This window comes from Phragmites australis, chromosome 7, assembly GCF_958298935.1.
Source record: "Phragmites australis chromosome 7, lpPhrAust1.1, whole genome shotgun sequence".
Classification (NCBI taxonomy): Eukaryota; Viridiplantae; Streptophyta; class Magnoliopsida; order Poales; family Poaceae; genus Phragmites; species Phragmites australis.
This window is the reverse complement of record NC_084927.1, coordinates 27,675,137-27,694,704: the sequence shown is the minus strand read 5'-3', so window position 1 is coordinate 27,694,704 and position 19,568 is coordinate 27,675,137. Positions and strand designations below refer to the sequence as shown.

At 43.6% G+C, this 19,568-nt stretch overlaps 2 protein-coding genes across 5 annotated transcripts; both read right to left on the bottom strand.

Annotated features, from left to right (window-relative positions):
* Nucleotides 1-6,324: 6,324 nt before the first annotated feature.
* On the bottom strand, nt 6,325-9,889 carry LOC133924523 (uncharacterized). Its single transcript, XM_062370102.1, has 5 exons — nt 8,518-9,889; nt 7,621-7,678; nt 7,463-7,546; nt 7,237-7,378; nt 6,325-6,950 (listed from the first exon to the last, which is right to left on the bottom strand). The coding sequence occupies exons 1-5, from the start codon at nt 8,993-8,995 to the stop codon at nt 6,555-6,557; spliced, it is 1,158 nt and encodes a 385-aa protein (XP_062226086.1). The 5' UTR covers nt 8,996-9,889; the 3' UTR covers nt 6,325-6,554.
* Nucleotides 7,494-14,708, bottom strand: LOC133924522 (magnesium transporter MRS2-C-like). Of its 4 annotated transcripts, XR_009910818.1 has the most exons (7): nt 14,027-14,708; nt 13,597-13,725; nt 13,170-13,514; nt 13,017-13,064; nt 11,685-11,936; nt 7,621-7,678; nt 7,494-7,546 (listed from the first exon to the last, which is right to left on the bottom strand). XR_009910818.1 is itself a non-coding variant. In XM_062370099.1 (6 exons), the coding sequence occupies exons 1-5, from the start codon at nt 14,570-14,572 to the stop codon at nt 11,706-11,708; spliced, it is 1,299 nt and encodes a 432-aa protein (XP_062226083.1). In that variant the 5' UTR covers nt 14,573-14,708; the 3' UTR covers nt 10,127-11,495; nt 11,685-11,705. The 4 variants fall into 4 exon arrangements, 3 of the variants coding, with proteins under 3 accessions (XP_062226083.1, XP_062226082.1, XP_062226084.1); XM_062370099.1 differs by lacking the exons at nt 7,494-7,546; nt 7,621-7,678 and adding an exon at nt 10,127-11,495; XM_062370098.1 differs by lacking the exons at nt 7,494-7,546; nt 7,621-7,678 and having other exon boundaries at nt 11,503-11,936; nt 14,027-14,706.
* Nucleotides 14,709-19,568: the final 4,860 nt, after the last annotated feature.

Sequence of the window (19,568 nt, the reverse complement as noted above, 5' to 3'; positions counted from 1 at the left end):
TTTGCATTTGCAGCAACCATCAAGGCGTTTAGGCACTATGGACCTATCATTTGCTTAGACGGGATGTTCCTCACTGGAAAGTATAAATGATAGGTATTATCTGCAATTGGGGTAGACGGGAACAATCAAGTCATGATACAGGGGTTTGCCTTCGTGAAGAGCGAGAATAGGGACTGTTGGTATTGGTTCCTTGAGCAGTTGAGCGGGTCAAGCATGCTATTGTTCTAGACCGGTCTGATGTATGTTTGATTTATAATAGACATGTAGAACTGTTGCAGGCTTTGCTAGATATGCAATACGGTAGTGTTCCATGGTGTGTAAGAGCAAAGTGGCCCGACTTGAAGAGTATATGGTGCATGAGGTATATGGGTGTAAACTTTTATAAACAATTCAAAAACAAGAACATGATGAATTTTTTCAAGGAATTGTGCAGCTAAAACTAGCAGAGAAAGTTCAGCGCACTATGGGCAAGACTAGATGAACTAACCACGAAGCAAACAACTGAGGTAGCAGACATTGGAGATGAGCCGGTTGCTCTTGGACTCATCCCAATAGATACTCCCTAGATAGTAAGGAGGTTAGGATCAACTATTAGGAATTTTTCGCAGTGGATACAAAATGAACCACAAGAGAAATAAGCATTGATGTACGACACTAGAGGGGCAAGGTCTGGGATAATGACAACAAATCTTATTGAGATCTACAACTGGGTTATGCAAGGTATGAGGTCGCTCCCACTTGTTGGAATTGTTGAAGGCATTTTGCATAAAACTTGAATATATTTCATTGATTGCTACGTAGCTACTTCAAAGATAATGACAGATAACTGTATGTTGTATGGATCGATACTATGTGACTACATGAAGAAGGCCACAAATAAGGCACATATACCGTACAAATCAAGAGAGAACTGCGGAGCACATGTTCAGTGTCTTATGCCGAGATAAGGGTCATAGGGGTGGAAGACATGAGCGTCATGTGCAAGTGTACTTAGGAATGGAACATGCATTTGTACGTGCCAGAAGCTACAATTGGTATACAGGTCATGTACACACGTTATAGCTGCATGTGGAAAGTCTAATATGCTGTCCCGATAATATGTTTCATGCTACTTTATGAAGTATCAGATACTAAAGACATAGAATCATGAGTGTTATGGCTACGACATTGTTGACACGTTTACAAGTAATTCAGGTCCCGTGCGAATGTACGTGGTAGACAAAGAGAAGATGAAGTACACACCACGCAGAGTCCAGTGGGGTCCACGCAATGGGGTCCGCGCAGAGTCGTCCAGGAGGTCTGATGTGCAATGACCTCCACCGAAACTGGCATCCACATCTCCACCTCGTCCACAGCCTCTAGGGCTGGTAACAACAGGTACGCATTTTTCATACGCATAACGTTTAGCGATATCCTTTTGTTACTGATGCATTAATTTCAAAAATTATATTAGGTGTGCCTACACACTTATCAGCGCTGACACCTATACCATGGCCAGTGTCGACACCTTCACCGTTTGTAGGCCACTCAGGTAATGAGCGCCAATATACTGTCGCATTCAACATATTCAATAGTATATCTAATGTAATCATCCTTTTGCAGGTTACTACGATGATGAAGCTGAGACGTCTTCATCTGCACCTCCACCGTTCGCACCCTGCTTCGGCACCCAGGCCTGGCCATCTATAGCTGCCTCTGCATACCATACAGGTACAACATTGCATTTTTACTAATACATTCATTTCCACATATATCATATCTAATGCATTCATCCGTTCACATGCTCCTCTTGTGATTAGCATGGATGACAGTGGCACCATCGTAGTCGTCTTACTCGAGTCACGAGGATGAGCCTAGGTCAGACACCCCATTTGACCTCTTTAGGGACTTCTTTGAGACACACCGGACTACGACGTCGTCACGCGGTTCCAGTTGCCCGTTTCTCCACTACTGACGCAGTAGACCCAAGATGAGGCCTCGACTATCTTGATTGCTATGAGGCTTACTAGGCAGGTTGTTCTACCGAACAACCTGACCTACTCTAGGGGCCACGTGAGGGCGAACCAGCGGCAGCAGGGACAGAACCATGATAGTGGGAACAACTGACGACAACGGGGGAGGCAGTAGTAGGATTTTATCTTTGCTTTCGTAACTTAGATGTTTGTTTCATGATGCATGTTCGATTCGCAAACTAGTCTTATATATTTCGGATGTGTCTATTTTTTATGTACTACATGTGACCACACGCTAGTGCCTTTTCAGATTAACGAAACTGCTTTTTATGAGCAATGTGACCGCACATCTATTTTCTATATATTACAAGTCCACACATTATTACTTACCATATTTTTAATGCATTTCTTAATCCCATGTGACATCACTCTACCAGCTTCTCAGAGTAAAGTCACCTCTCGCTGCCACCTTTTCAGGGAGTTGTGACCCCTCGCTGTCATCTTTTCATACTGACAAAACTGCTCGCAGTCACCTTTTTAGACCGATGTGACCACACACTGCTGACTACTCATAGTCCAGTGACCCAGGTAAAAGGTGATGATGTGTTCAAGGAGAAGAACCTAAACAAAGTTCTGTCGAAATGGCAGACCATGACCCAATGTTCCTGTTTCACCACAGAGGAATGGCAGCGAACGGTAAGCTCTGTGACCTCTATATACCTAAAGACGCACTTCTTAGAGGCGGTGAGGGGCGGGCACGAGGAATAGGCTTGGCACGGATGCTAACCGTCCTCTCATAATACGGTAAGGGGAGTATGGGGCCTAACTGCCCTCTCAGAAGGCGGTAAAAGTTACCCGTGTCATCATGTGATCCTAATTGCCATCTGAAAAGACGATATGCGTCTATTCGTATAAATATTTCTATCAAAAATCTATTTATTTAAATATTAATATTAAAAAATATAAAAGTAAGATGATCGTTACATCGGGAGCCTGCCACTGGGCCAAGCCTGCACCATTCCGACCCTTGGATTGAAGAAGATTGTCGTTCGTGTGCCAGGTGTTGAAGGAGCCTGGCGCGGCGCGTTCCTAGAGGAACCGCCATCGCCGCCGCCGGAGTTGGTCGAGACGCCGCCCGCCGCTGTTGTTGCCGAAGTAGGATTCACGCCCCTTTGTCTTCTTCTTGGGGCGACTCCCACCGGAGTTGGATCCTGCATCGCCACTATTAGCGGATGGGACGGTGATAGCTAGAGCCGTGGCCAGCGAACATAGCTTGAATGGCCTTCATCCGAGCCCTGCTGCTCGTCGCGGTGCTCCTCGAGCAGCAGGTACGAGCGTGCACTCCTGTGTCGTAGTCCTTGTTCCTCTTGTAAAAAACTTGCTGTTCAAGGGTCCTCTGCGAACAAGTGCGATCGTGCTTGGGAGTTGGGAAAGCCGTATCGGCATTTCATCATTTTCCCCGAACGGAATCAGCATTCCATCTTGGTTTGATGAAAGATAAGAATCGAGTTGAAGTGCTGCCACTTGATTTATCTGCATATGTGTTCCAGAACTGGCGTGCTTATTGTTGATCCATCGATTTTTCACATGCACATGCAAAATGATGCGAAGCAAAAGCAGCGTCAAGAAACACGCCCATTGGCCGGCCAATACTGCAAAGCAGGAGAACGGCCGGCGACAAAGTTCCCCGCCGCCTCCGGTGGCCCGGTGACCCACGAGGCCATGGCTCCACGAGATCCGGTGCTGACTGGCTTCGTTGTCTCGGCCAGCACTAACACCGACCAATCCGCGCGTACTTGCTGTCGGAGGAAACACGCGTGGGCCCCGGAGGCAGTGAGACGAGGAGAAGGGCTGCGCGTTGGCTGCTCGAGGATACCGTTCAACCCCTGACCTCTTATTCCATTTTGTTCGCAGCCTAAATCGCGACGAAAAATTCTGAAAAATTTCACAGAGATGGGTACTGAAATGCATCAACAGCACGCAAAATTTTAGGCTCAACAGTGACCTGTTCAGGGGAAACTGAAAAAGAGAAATAAAGTTGCGGTGTGGTCGGTGTTTCAGATAACGACCACCCCGACCTCATATTTTGCTTTGTTCCCCAATCAAATTCTGAAACAAATCACAGAGATGGGTCGCGCGATTGAGAAACGCCACACGAAGTTTCAGACTCAAATAGAAAACGGTGCTATGACTATGAGAACCAAAAAGTAGAAATTTCATATGGACGGTAGATGACTGGGAGTTTCTCTTCTCCAATCCTTCTCGTTCCTTCCTCCTATCGAGAACTCGCCATGTTTTTGGGTTTCTCCGGTCGATGGATCGCCATGTTTTTATCGAAAACACTGCAAGCATACCATGAAAAATCAGAATCAAGTAAAAGAAGTTCTGCTTCGCCGTGGGACGACCAAGCTGCTTTGGCAGGTGGCGCAGGAGGTGTTTTGATGCTGCAGGTCGAGTTGGGTTCAGCATGCAGGGCCTGTGATCGATGTACTAGCTAGAAGGCTTGGTTTTGATAGTTTTGACGTTTTGTTTCTGTGTCCGAGGAGTTGCAGTTTGTCTCGCAGCTCGATTCGGGCCCCGCCGACTCGCCGGAGCGCTTGCTGCTGCAGCACCGCGCCGGCCACGGCTGAACCATGAGCGCACCATTGAACACGCATCAGCTTGATTATGCTTTGCTTGGTTCAGCTTTCACAAGCACACCACGTTTGATGCAAGAAAAAAAAAGGGGAGCCAATTTTGTGGCTGCTTAGTGTTTTTTGTTTTGTTTTGTTTTCCTCCCGCACTCTTTTCCCAGTCGCGTCTTTCAGGCTATGAGTCGTTCTAGTTATTTCTCTATGGGTAGCATGTGTACTCCTTTCTCTCTTACTTAATGCATCAGCATAGCTCCTGCCTGTTTCCAAAAAAATCATAACAGCAACTGCCATTTTGTCACATCTGCGAAGCATGAAGCATTCCTGTGAGATTCTATACACATTTGCATCCCTACTCACATATGTTTTCTTGACGAGGCTTTCGCCAAGCATGTATTTGCTCAACAATTTCATTCACAGGAGAACAATCCACGATTTCGTGAGAGGTGACTCTAACGAAGAAGATGATAATTACGACAGGAGACGTCATTGTCGACGCTGAGAAATTAAGGGGGCGTTTGGATGGGAGAATCCAATCCGATTCTCAACCGAATCAGCTGAATCCGTACCAAACGCGCTGATCCGCAGGTGATTCGTTTGGCAGGGCTCCAGATTCTTCTAGAAACGTTTCGGTTTCAGATTCTTCCTAGAAACGTTTCTCCGGTGAATCACCCTCAATTTTCTGAAAACGTTTGGCAGGGATTCTGGATTCGGATTCTTGAAGAAAAATGAACTGAGTGATTCTAGAAACGGGTGAAACACCATTTTGGGTGATTCTCCTCGTAGTGTTAAAAATGAGAAACGTTTCAGGTGATTCAAGGTGAAACGTTTCACGTTTTAGTGCGTTTGGCAGAGATTCTAGAGAATCACCAGAGAATCTGAAACGTTTCTTGCAACCAAACGGGGCCTGAGAATCAGATCAGGTGATTCGGCGTTTTGGCCTAGGATTGAGAATCGCCTCAAAAGGTGGTTTGCAGTGATTCTCACCCTTAACGTATAGGCTTCCCCATGTCAAACAAATCTAGCCAAACATTTTCTAAAAGTAATTTGATTCACACCAAATAATCATTTTTCGGAAAAATTCGAATCTAAAATGTTTATGAAAGAATACAGATCTCTACCAAAGTGGCCCTAATTGTATAGCCTCCTTTGGGCAAAAGGAAAGAGAAAGAAATTTTGGAAGATTTAAATCGTATAGAAAAATTTCTTACGAAACCCATTAGAACAAATGATTGGGTTCCTACAAACCTTATGAGATTCCTATGAAATGGTTAATTCCATATAAATTTTGGAGGAATTTTAACAAGAGGATCAACATCCCTCAAATTTTAACGATCATTCATGCAGGAATCCTCTGTTTTGCACTTCTAATCCTATGTAATTCTTGTGTTTTTTTCTATTTCTGTGTTTTATCATCATGCGTTCCTTCCAAAGATCCCCTATGTTGCTAGTTGCTGGCAACTAGTACCGAGTGCTTGTATGGACTGTCACGCGTCCATAGCGCCAGTGAACTGTACATGTACGAAATCTGATTCGTGTCCTGTTAAGATACCAGATTGTCTTGTGCACAATTCCGTACTCTGAATGCGGTTTTCCCACGACATTCCAGCGTACTCTGAGTGCTTTTACATGTTTGTATTCGCACGCGTAGAGGTCCAAGTATAGAACAAAAACATATGGCATTTCATGTTCGTGCTACACAGGTCAAGTAACAACATTCCCAGCTGAGCCATTTGACGCGGTGGACCGACATGCCAGCTCAAGTAAAATTTTGGAAAACAGGTGCACTCGCATCACAAAGAATATACATCATTACACGCTGTCGTTCAATCGTCTTGACATGCTGAAGACTAAGATTGTTCTACCCTACATTGACGAGTGGTAAACTATAGAAAGAACGTCGAATCACAACTACACTACAGCACACAAAATACACAATGCTAACACCTCACCTCAGCGTCCCTCCTAATCGCTATGAAATGCTGAGCTCATCTATAGATCTGGAGAGTTCTAGATCAGCAGCCAGTCCATTCGTCCCATTCATCTTCTGTTCCGTTGCATGGTTGCTACCGCTTGAATTTGCTTCTCTCTCATCAGTAGGTTTAGCACCAGTGGCGGCAGCTGCGCATTCAGCAAACCGGTAACAGGAGATAAGGTGGTCGTTGGTCATGCCAGAGACTTGCATAAAGGTATAGACCACTGTTGGACCAACGCTGCGGAAACCCCTTCGAACCAGATCTTTGCTTATGGCATCTGCTTTAGATGTCTTGGCAGACACTTGACGAGGATACCTGAATCTGCTCAAAATAGGTTTGTGGTTCACAAAGCTCCAACAATATTTATCAAATGATCCAAACTCCCCTACAATCTGCAATGATAAGCACTTAATTCAGAAAAGAAAAGGTATTGTTCAAGAATTACTTGGGCTAAAAGGCATATGTAGCGCTTTATCAATATAAACGTGCAGGAAATTGGCGAGTCACTAAAACACAGAAAAAGATGGTATTGTTTTAAGAAGGATTTACAAAATCTTCAGAGACTTTACATGTGATTGTTTTTCAAGAGCCATTCCACTTTGTCATTCTTAACACAAAACAGAGACTAGACTAGATGTCATCATGCCAAAAAATAATTTAAGAGTGTGAAGGGCTGACCTTGAGTATTTGGCGTGCATTTTCAATAACTCCCCGGAGTTTCTGTTCAGATAACAGGGAGCTGCTAGGACTTCCAGGAGCAATAATCTTCTTCTCACTTAATTTCGAGACCAATAAAGGGTCAAAATCCATGAAAACTTCCCTGTGAGGCATACTTGAAGGTGTTACTAGGATTGCCAAATGCCAATAGTAAGGTTCAGGCAAATCAGAAAATGCAAACAGATACCTGAATATAGGTCTTTTGTTCAGAATTGCTGGCCATGTTAGTTCAGCTAATGCGCCGGAGAGCACCAGCAACTCAAACAACTTTCTGCAATTGATACAGAACATTTGAAAAATAGTTTATGCTTTTATGAGGAAAAAAGAAAGATCATAACAGCATACTTGTCATCATGAACGGGAACTCCCCACTCTTCATCATGAAATGCAGCATAACAGGGATCTGCACTTGTAAGTGATTACGATTAAAAAAGTATTCAGCACATAGAACATAATAGGAAATTAAAAAGTTGCACCTTGCTCAGGCAATTAAGACAAACAGATGATAAATGGTGACCATTGATGGTCATAAAATGTGCTCAGGAGTCCCATATGCATTCATACATATATGGTCATATCTTCAAATTTAGCAAGCCCCTGCATTTGATTTCAGTTTGAACTATCTCTTTTGAGGGATGGATAAGTGACAGATTAATTAGCATTAAATTAGCACCAAGTACTTAGCAATGAACTACACTGTTGGAGCCACTCTCATAAGGAAATCCAGACCTGTCTAGTTCAGCTTCAATATGTACAATTGGCCAAGTGGGCAAACAAGTCAAAATGGTTCTTCCAACTTGTGGTGCATAACATAATCAAATCCCATTTTGGATATATTTGAGGTAATTTTTCTGATTCCTGACTAAATAAGAAATTAGAACACTAAACTAATGACTAAATTCTGTAGCCCAATCCACAACCTACAGATGGGTAATGGCACATATAGCAAACCTCTGCCTCCTGATGGGTAGCTAACGAACCACTTCAGTGTAAAAAACATATAGATTGCAACATAACCACACAGAAACAGGATTTCTGTGACATTTTGATTCTGGAATCTTAATATAAATACCATAGGAGAACTGAAGACAAAAATGCACCACCAACCATAAAAAATTAATATGATTTCCAAGTAACTCTGACTACTCACTACTCAGCACTAAAAACCATTATCCTAGACCAGTGACAAGTTAGTATTAAAGCAAATGCTAAAAAAATGCAACTAAAACCCGAAGCACGCACCAGTATTTGCTGTCACCCAAGCGCACCTCCTCTTCACACCAGCGGCATCAATCGGAGAAGCCAATCCACTCTCCCTTTCCAGCATGGAAACAGCCTTATAATCAGTATGAGAGACGGTCTTCTTCTTCCTAGCTCCAAACGCCGGCCTGCCAATCCGCCCCGTGGACGCCCGGCTGCAGAACGAGTCCGTCGACGCGTCCGACGAGCACGACGCGTCAAGAGACAGACCCGAGCGCAGCAGCAGCTCCTGCCGACGCATCCCCGCCGGCGCGCTGAGAGAGGGCAACAATGTGGGCACAGCAGCCGGCTTCTTCTCCTCCGCTGTTGCTGCCGCGGCTACATCCCTCCCGGGCCTCGGCGAGGGCTTCCGACCGCGAGTAGCAGACACCGAACGCGTCCTGCTCCCCGCGGACCGCGGCTCGGAGTCACCACCGCCGGCCGCCGGCGACAGCCGCCCCCTCGCGCTAGCCCCGGACATTGCAGGCAACCGAAAACACCCGATTTCTCACAAACGTCCCGAAAACCCCTCCCCTTTCACAACCTCAGAGCGAGACCAAATCGACGAGTCATTGCTGCGGAAACACCGAATTCGGGCCAACGCAAGCGCCGTATTGCAGCCAGCTCCCGCACTTCAAGCAACCCCCGGCTCTCCCCGCGAAATCCACCAGCGAAACCCTAGCAATCGTCGCCCGACCGCCCCGGCATTGCGGACAGACAGCTCAGAGCCCTCGATCCAAACCCCACAAACGTCCAAACCTTCCCATCCGAAGGCCTAGTCACAAAACCTCGCGGGAATCAGTACAAACAGCTCCCGAGAGGCTCGATTCGGGTTCCGCGAGCGGCGGAACACGACCCACGGCAATGGCGACGCGGCGCGCCTAGACGAAACCCTAGGAGGAGGAGGGGGAGAAGGGTGGTGGAGCCGAGCCTCCGCAGCAGGTCGAAATTTACGGCCGCTGGTATTAGTGGGTGGGTGCCTGATGACTGGTGTGGTGTTCGGCAGTAGATTTGGCTTGGCAAGCTACTCGGTGACTTCGGTGTCGTGCTGGTTTGAACTCTGAAAAGACGGAGAGGGGAACGAGGGCTGCTCTAGTGCTCCGCTCACTTCAGGGGTTTGTTTCGGTGCAGTGTTGCCATAAAATTCTTGTATTCAAATAGAAAGTAAGATTTGCTTAGCTACTGTTTTCTTATATTCTTTTTTTGCAAAACTATTTTCTTATATTCAAACCTGGAATGCATACGTTTAATTGTCGTAAGATGGAATGTGGGGATTTTATGGAGTTTCCTGCTTAATTGTGGTGTTCTAAATTACATCTTTCGTGTTTGGATTTCGAAGCATATGTTTCACATAAAAAAATTAGTAGATAAGTGTTTGTACGTTATAATAAAAATATAAAATTAGTATAGTAATATTAAGTATAAACTTAAGTATAAAGATATAGATAGGTAATAGAAGTATTGCTGAACAAATACGTCGGGTGTATGCCGTAGTTTGATTTTATATGTGATCCGAAAAAGAAATAAATTATCTGCTAATTTTCTCTTAAATTATTTATTTATTTTTATTAGTAAAATGAGTCTGATATTTGTAGTCAGTAAAGATGTGAGAATACTAAAGGATAAGAGTCGATAATAAAAATAGATAAATTATTTAAATTTTAAAAATAAGAGTAGAGGTGATACGAGAATTAACTGTGTTTTATATGTAAAGACTACTACAGTATCAAGGTTTTACAGTTTGAGTAAATACTGGAGACTGTCCGGACTAGGGGCCAAACAGCGATTGGACCACTTCGGAGTATAGTTTTTACCGTCTAGTTTGACCCGATGGGCCAGCCAAGGCTGGTTGGGTGCACCCGGTGCTCCTGCACCAAGGAGGGCGCCTCCCTCGCTCTGGACCTCGTAGGCCGGAGCGTAGGACCACCCATTTATAAACGGAAATTGTCTGCTTGTGGTATCTCTGTTCGACTTATCCCCCAACCATTTTTTTCCACGTGTAAGACAATCTCATTCAACAATCGCTTTCTCAGAAAAAATACTCAGTAATCGACACAGCTACTGCATGCTGGTCCCTGAGGCCATCTCTAATTTTTTCTAATTTTTCTCCCTATTTTTATTTCTTTTATTTTTTTTCTTATCTCCAATAGTTTCTTTTTAAAAAGAATAAAAGAATCTTGAGAATTTCTTTAAAAAAATCATGAAGAAAAATTGTTAGAATATTGAAGAAAACGAAAATTTCTTTAGGAAGGAAATACGACTCATGAATGAAATTGGTTAAAGATGGTCTGACAGAACGCTTGGATGGGAATGTGCTGTATGCCGGTCCAGTCAGTGTATTCCATGGAACTAGCAGAAAGAAAGAGCAGGTTCGAGACAATTTTACATTTGCTGGATAAGCAGGTGCAAGTGCAACTCGCAGTAGCAGCACTGGTGTACTACTGTACTACCAGTCCACTACGACGACCGCATCGGCATTGCCATCTGTCAGGGACTGCCCCCTGCTGGGTTGGAACAGGCTGGTGCCCGTCGGGCTGGCTCGACTCAGGAGTACATATGGGGCAACACGGCCAAAAGAAAAGGGGTTGAACAAGGACGAACAGAACAGACGACACTCTTCTTCTACCTTGGCTCTCTAGCTCTCCTTCCTCCTGGACCCTCCCTCTCCACTTCTTCTAGAATCTCCATGTCCTTCTAGAATCTCTAGTATCCTTGGATCGAGTACTCTCCATTTGTGAGCGCAATTGTACAGAGTGTTAAGCTTCGTGAGTGATTAGAGATGGAGGTTTGTAACACCATCTCTGATGCGCATCGTGTAGCTGTCAGAACGGGTGTAAGTAACACACGCTATGCAAATACTTTCTTTGAGAGAACGACACTTACCTGTCGCATATACAAACAATAATAAAGGTGTACAGCAGAGGGGTGAAGCTGCACGATCAGCACCGTGAGCTTGAAAAGAAAAGCTCACGTGTACACAGCTGCATTATCACGGTGCAATCGAGAAAACGCATGTACAATTGCCGTAACCAATTTCGAAGGTGTGTGTAGGTGTGCGTGTGAGAGAGATAGATGTGTGTTTGCGAAAAATGTTCAGATACTACAAACTGTACCCAAATGAGAGGCATAAAAAAAAGGCTGGAAGGAGAGAAGGATAACAAAAGAAACACCTGGCCTGAGAAAATCCACATCTACAAGGGGAAAAGCCTCCTCTTCTTGAAGTACCACAGGAAACAGAAGAGTATGACGCCGCCGCATACCCCTGTTATGGCGAGGGTCCACTCGAACGCGTGTGGCACCGAGAACAAAGGGACCGCAAAGTTCATGCCAAAAACTCCTGAAACAACTCCGAAGATGGCCACCACAAATGTAGCGGTGGACAGGAGCAGCTCGAATTGGATCAGTTGGTTTCGGACGTTATCCTGCAACAGCAGCATTTGTGATGATCATGTAAGCATCCTTTTTTTGTCAGGATTGGGACACAAGTAGTAACAGAATAGCCCTATAGAACATTCATTTCTCTCGTTTATGGAAAGTAACTCAAATTCCACATTGCTGGTGTCCGAGATTTAAAACCATCTCTTCAAATCTTTCTAGCCAAGCTATAAAAACTTATAGCAATAATGTAGAAGGAATATGATCGTAAAATCTTGCCCATCACTAGTTGCTGCTAGCCTGCGCACTGTTATCCTAAAAGAAGACATAGATTAGCATGTTTCTGAACAAAGTCATTGTCAGGTTCCACATCTGCTTTTCCAATCAGAATTGGATGGTTTTTCAAAATATTCTTTCCCTGTCTCCTCTTTACTAGATAACAGTGTTGTGGGCAAAAGAAATCCCACAGAATCAGAATTGGATTCTGCAATGGATACTAGTATCCCATCATGACATAGTATCAGTACCTATGCCAACTAGATTTATGTGCATACTGTAAAGAAAATGGCTACAAAAAAAGGGGGTAGGCAAAAGAAAGAAAAAAAAGCCACAAAAACATCTACATTCTATAGAAAAGAAATAAGGCAAGATGGAAGATCTTTTCCATATTAAGGCCCCGGTAAGCTAATATTTGACCTAACAGCCTTCTATAAGCTTCTGACATATGAGCCAACTTATTCTAAAGCCCCATCTATGCCAACATTAAGCTCGTTTGAGCTATACTTAAGCTCAACCAAAGCTCATGTTATTTCCAGCAGTTTATACTCAAATTCACATTATATTACCTAATAGTACTACCATGTTATACTCACAAAAAACATTTCAAGGTAACTTAAAAAATTAGCATATGCAACTCCCCTAATTTAAGGATCAGGGATGCCAATCGCCCAATCCCAAGTCACATTATCATGTAACATATCCTGTTGGCTTACAGGAGTGGCATATATACACATATATCCCCTAAAGTCTGCAGTTTTGGATAAGAACCAAACTAATTTCACTGGGGGCTTGACTCATTTCTAAACTCTAAATAATGATAATTCAATCGTTTTTGAGAACGAAATTACCAGTTGTATGTTGATGAAATCCTCTGTATCATCAATATACTCCTTCAGCTGGAAATATGTGTACGTGCAGCAGAACTTTAAACCAGTGTAATGCTTAATATAGGGGGGGGGGGGGGGGGGGGAGGCAAACTAAATACAATTCAGTGTTTATACCGAAGTTAACTTGCTGAGGGTGTAGTCGATGACCACAAAGTAAGCCTCCAACAACATTTCCAGTTCTTCTATGTTGTACTGATTGCTATCTGAGCTCTTGAAGCTCTTGAAGCTGTCATGCCTGCTTCTGGCCAAACTTAATTCCTTCTCAAGCCTCCGAGGTGCAGGGGGTGACGAAACTGGGGAAACTGGAGCAGAGAGAGATGAACCAAACCTATTATTGCCAATTTCCTGAAGGTCCTCGTCATCTAACACTGATCCTTCCATCCTCCTCTTCTTCTCTGTGAGATACATTTCAGCCATATCACCATCGTCGTCCATCAGCTGCTCTGTCTCATCTCTGACCTTAAGTGAAAATATGGATCGGAATATTGGGAAAAAAAATCTGTCAAATGAATGCAAATCACAACTAAGTCGATCTTTTTACCTTCTGGACTCTCCTTGTCAATGCAACCAGCTTGCTCTTTAGGCGCCGGACACGTTCCAAGTTGAGGGTACTGATTTTTGCTGTCAAATCATCTAGTAATGGGTAAGCTTCAGCTTCTAATTCGACAGCCTGACAAAATATGCAAACATTTTCATTTCTCCAATGAACCGACAAATCATTATCTGAAACAAGAGAAATAACTGAAAATGCACAAGTTGAAAACGCAGTATGGTATCTGCAAATTGATTCAGAATATGTGAAGAACGGTTTCACTTTTATTGATATTTGGTGGTAGTAAGCAATCTCGTACGGTGGAAATCAAACAAATGAACAACAAATTAAGAGTACTGAAACTAATAGCTGACACGTGAGAATCATACGTAAGTCAGATACTTCACCATTAAAACATTAGAGAGGTTAAGGGTGGCACCTGCGAGTCCAGGAAGGAGCAGGCGTCCTCGAGCGCGACCTCCAGGGCGATGAACTCGAACGGCAGGTCGTCAGCGCGGTACACGAGGCGGCGCTGCAGCTCGTCCACGTACCTCCGCACGGCCTCCTCTGCCGCGGCGCCCCCCGCGGAGTCGGGGTCGCGCAGGACCAGCGCCTCGTCGGCGGTGATGATGCACCGTATCCGCTCGAGGTTGCAAACGATGGCGCGCTCGCGGCCGAGGATAGCGGACGGGTAGACGAAGAGCGGGTCGAGGAGGCGGAGGTCGCGCGCGGGGAGGTCCAGGCGCCGCATCAGCGCCGGCTTGGCGACCTCGACCGACTCCGAGGCGCCCGTCGCCGCGTCCACGCGCACCCACGAGCGCCGCCCACAGCCGCGCCGCTTCAGGCCGTTGACGTCGATGGCCACACCGCCGCCCCCCGCACCTCCGCCGACGGATGCAGGCGTGACGCGGCGTTGGTGGGGCCCGTTCGCCGCTACGGCGCGGGAGGAAGGGAGCAGGAGGCGGTCCCTGAGATCGTGGTCCATGGCGGCCGGTGTCTGCGGTGGGGCCGGACCGCCGGGGTGGCAGTGACGTGTTAATGGAGGCTGCTTCGTAGGCGGTGGGGGCTGGGGAAGGGATCTCCCCGAACACCGGTGACGAGGATACACGGAGGAGTATCATCGCATTATTGGTTCTGTCGTCGTGGGGTCGGTCTGGACTGCAGTCGACGTGGTGAGTTTGCTGCCGTTGGATTCGGTACGTGTGTGGAATGTCATGGTCTATTTAATTTTTGTTTTTGCGTGCACTAATTATTGGCTCCTAAATAAATGCACTTGCTCCCATCTTATATGGACATGGTCACATGGATCTCGGTGGTACTCCCTCCGTTTTTAAATAACTAACAATTTTAATTTTCACTTTGATCAACAACACATTATAAAATATTTAGTAAAGTAAAATTGATATGCTAGCGTTAAATTTACCACTAAAAGTACATTAAGCATATTGTATACTTTTAACTACTTGCTTATGTATTTTTAAAAAACCAATGGTCAAAGCATGAACGTCAAAATCAAAATTGTCAATTATTTAAAAATAGAGGTAATACTAGGTTTGGCGGTAAGTGGCGGCAAGGCGCGTTGGAGATTTTTTTATTTTTATATCTATTAAATTAAAAAAAATTGAAAATTGATGTTCGTTTTGAAAAATCGTATATTTGCAGTCTGTGGAAATGGTGGCATATTTATTGTTTAAAACTTGTTGTTTGTTGGAAGAGAGACCTGCCCCTCCAACTAGTAATAGGAGTCTAAATATGTGATTTTTTAAAACAGATGTTTATTTTTACAATTTTCGATTTAAGAAATATTAAAGAAGTTCCCACGTTGGCACAGGCAGGTGGTCGGTAAAGCCCAGGTCAGGTCTAGCCCAGGAGCCTTGTGCAAATGCTAGACCGGAGTCTGGCCTAGCCCAGCATATCTGGGGAGAAAGCCCAAATGACAGTATTTTGTTTCGTTTTTTGGCGAAAAGACAGTATTTTCCTTTGTTTTGCAAGAAAGCATTCAGTAGTATTACTTGCTCCTCTAAGAAAAGTAGCACTATCATTTGTAACTAAAAATACAGGGAAAATTATATAAATATAAAAATCCTACATGTTATACATATTATTTTCAAGATAGTACTAATGTATTTGCTCGAAGGCATCAGAAGGTCGAGCCGGACTCGGTATCAAGAGCTCCGAGCTCCGTGCCTTGTCTAACAATAACAATAAAGCATGAGATGACATGTATATATCTTGCGAATACTTCACCGACCAGAACTACTTTTCAGAAGAGAAAAGGAAATATTTTTCATATCTTGCTATGCTTCATCCACAATCGCCAAGCGTCAAGCGCCGACTTTTAAATTGGATATACTCCTTTATCATTATGATTATACTTATATACTTATTTTAAGATACTTCAATATAAATTAAATGAAAAAATTTAAAAAGGAGTCCATCAATTTTTATAGATTTGGATAATACCTTCCTATTTATACATAAAATGTAATATACTAAAAATATATACAAACCACTAAAAAAATATACATATTACTTGGATGATCTTATATACTCACATGCTTCATGTACATACTATTTATCACATAATACACTCCTTATGTTATGAGATATATAGAAAAACTAGTCTGTACTCACAGGAGGATATACTTTCTACTATGATATACCATATAAATGAACTAGATATACTCATTTATCACTATGAGTATACTTATATACTCAGTCTAAGATACTCTAATGTGAACTACATTAAAAAATAGAAAAGAAGTCCATCAATTTTATTAGATTTTGATAATACACTTATAATACTTTTGTATTTGTATATAAAATTTAATACACTAAAAAAATATGTCCAAACCACTTTAAAAAACTATACATACTATTTAGATGATCTTATATACTCACATGCTTCATATACATACTATTTATCATATAAGATATTCCCTACCGTAATAAGATGAGGATGTGGAGTATATACTCTAAAAGTACCAAATATACTATATATATATATAATCATTTGTAATGTAATATAAAAAAGAAAAAATAAAGAAGAGAGCTATACCGTATCTTACGTTTTTTATGTTCTTGATTGATCTATGCTTGTACTTGATTGGTCAGCAGAGACAGAGGAGTCCTACCAGATGGCAAATGTTATAACAACCACAGTATTTACTCGTGTCTCCATGATGGGAGCCAATGACCCGCCACGACGACGCAGAGGCCTACGCACACCTTGGTCGCCGATGAGGGCCGGTCTTGGAGGGCGCAAGCGGGGCGGTGCCTTAGAGCATTTTTAACCTCTCTCTCATTCGACCCGATACTTTATTTTTAAGGGACCGCCGATAGATTAGCAGGTTAGCTATAGCCTAAATTAGCAATCTTCTAATGCGTAGAGAAGTTGATAAGATCGTTTCCTCTTATGTAGTACTACTGTTTGTTTCATTTAACGTCGATCAGATTCAACGACTCAGCGTAAACCGTAAGGGTACTAATCTAAGGGTACTAATCGGTAACTCGGTAACTTGACAACTTTATACATCAAGAAAAAATACTGAATAAGATTGATATTGATACTATCACCAATAACTTTGTATCTAGAAATGTTGGAAAAAAATTGTATAAGATGATCTCTAGATAATATTTGAAGTGAGTGTTGTTTTTTTAATATATTTAAAGGTGTGTTCGTTCCCGGACGAGGTTTCGTAGAGTTACATCGTATAAGCAAGTTAAGCAGAGTCATATTTATTGAAAATAATATTATTTGATTGGTTGTATCTATCTAGTTAGGTTGAATTAAGTTTTCTGCTTAGTTGATTAAATTTGAAGTCACATGAGAAGATAAAAGAGTTGAGATTGTAATTGGTTACTCGTACGAAGATGATTTTGTGATACTGACAAGTGAATCCACCTATATAAATAGATACAGAGTCTGCATCCGTCAAGCTAGACTACGAAGAGAAACTCGAATTGAGTTTCACTCCCGTCTCAAGATGAGGAAATATATACATATATCGAGTCAGTCTGAAACAATGGATATGATCCACCAGGCCAAGCTAGAAGTGATTCGGGCAACCAAACACACCATAAGTGTTTATCAAAAATATTTTTAATAAATTAAATATCATCCTTACAATTTATATATTAATTAATTTTTTATATTTCAATTTAGTATGTCATATTTTTAGTTTCCACCCGAGCCGCCAAAATGATAGAATCGTCCAATCACCAACCACCACCAACACTGCACATCTACAAGTGCGGGGACGGAGCACGCTCCCCCGCCACGACACGTCCTTCGAGGCAACAAGGGCGTGTTTGGTTGCTGCCCTGGCAGTGATGTGCCTAAGCATGAGCAAGCCTGGCTGCTGCATGTGTGGTGTTTAGGGCCTGTTTGTTTCAGCTTCGGATTGTGGCTTTCAGCTTTTACAATCCGAAGCTGAAATAAACAGACAGCTTTTGGTTATAGCTTTTTAAAATCTGCCGGTTGGATTGTGAAAATCTGAGAAGTTGGTTTTTCTCAGCTTTTGATAGATTGTAAAAGTCTATTTTACTAAAGTGTCCATCAAATTTTTTTAGAATCTACAGTCTAAAAGTTTTTCACAATCCAGCTTTTTACAATCCAGCTTTTCACAATCCAGCTTCTATAAGCTACTTTTCAGAATCTCCAGCTGAAACAAACAGACCCTTAGTTGCTCCCCTCGTGTGTTGCCGGACTCAGGCAACGATGCTGAGGCTCAGACGCTCGAAAACAGACGCATGAGAACTCACGGTTCCACCGCTAAAGATGTCTAAATGATCATCAAACATGAGTCGGTTCGAAACACGATTCAGGCACAGCACGGCACGACAGTTAACGGGTCAGGCCGACACGATACGGCACGGTCTATTTAACTGTTTATATTTTTTAGTATTTTATATAATTTATTTAGATCTAATACCATATATGATATGTGGTGTAATAGTAGTATGTTTGACTCCTAAGTAGAAAGTCTAGTGTTTGATTCTGAGTAAAATTAAGTTTTTTAATTTTTTTCAATTTTTTGTAAGGTAACGGGCAAAAAAAAATTATCGAAGGTACTGTGCCACAAACCAACACGATACGATCCGATCTTAAATGAATTATGTCTGAACTGAAATCGAGACACGTGAACCGTGGCCTAAATGAGCCGTACCTAAACAGATGGTGCCTCGATAAATCCATGCCGTATCGGACCGAGCCGCCCGTTTTACCATCTCTGCCCACCGCTTCGTCTCCGTGAGCTGATGGGGTTAGCGATGAGTGCTGAGGCGGTCGAACGCGCACAGCCAGGTGACGACCGCGTGCATGACCTTGCCTCTGCTGGAGCCGTCGGCAACTAAGCTCGCACGTCCATGCCGTGGTTCCAAGTGGGCTCCGTGGGGGTGGGCTCAAGCAGCCGCCATGGGGGAGTCCGCGCAGCTCTGCGCCCCTCACAACCTCCTACCTGACGATGCTCCCCTCGTCCTGGAGTCGCACGACAACACCCTGCAAGCTCCTTCCTTTTTTTTTCTCTCTATTCTATACCCCAGCCGCAAATCCGCAAAATTCGCAACACAAATCATGTATCAGCCCAAATTGATCACACCAACATCCTCTACCCCACCTAATAACGACTCCATTTTGATTGTCCCCAACGCTCCTCCGACCGAGCCTCGCAACCTACGATCTCCCCTGACCCTGAGGCTGTCATGGGTTGGGAAGAAGCAGCGAAAGCGCACCTATGGCTGTTTGCATATTTCAGTTGACAAAGCGTAGTTTTAGCCTGACATTTTCTCCTCCGGTATAGTCTTTGACCCAACAGGTCCTTCCACTCCATGCCTGAACAGGCAAGAATCATCCTCTACACCCTGCCCTGAGCAGGCACCCTTTTTTCCTCAAGCATGGTGGTCAGGGGAGCAACCAAACAGCCCCCAAGTCCGGGAGCGTCGCCGAGTTCCTAGCCATACAACCGTACAGGCGGGCTAGC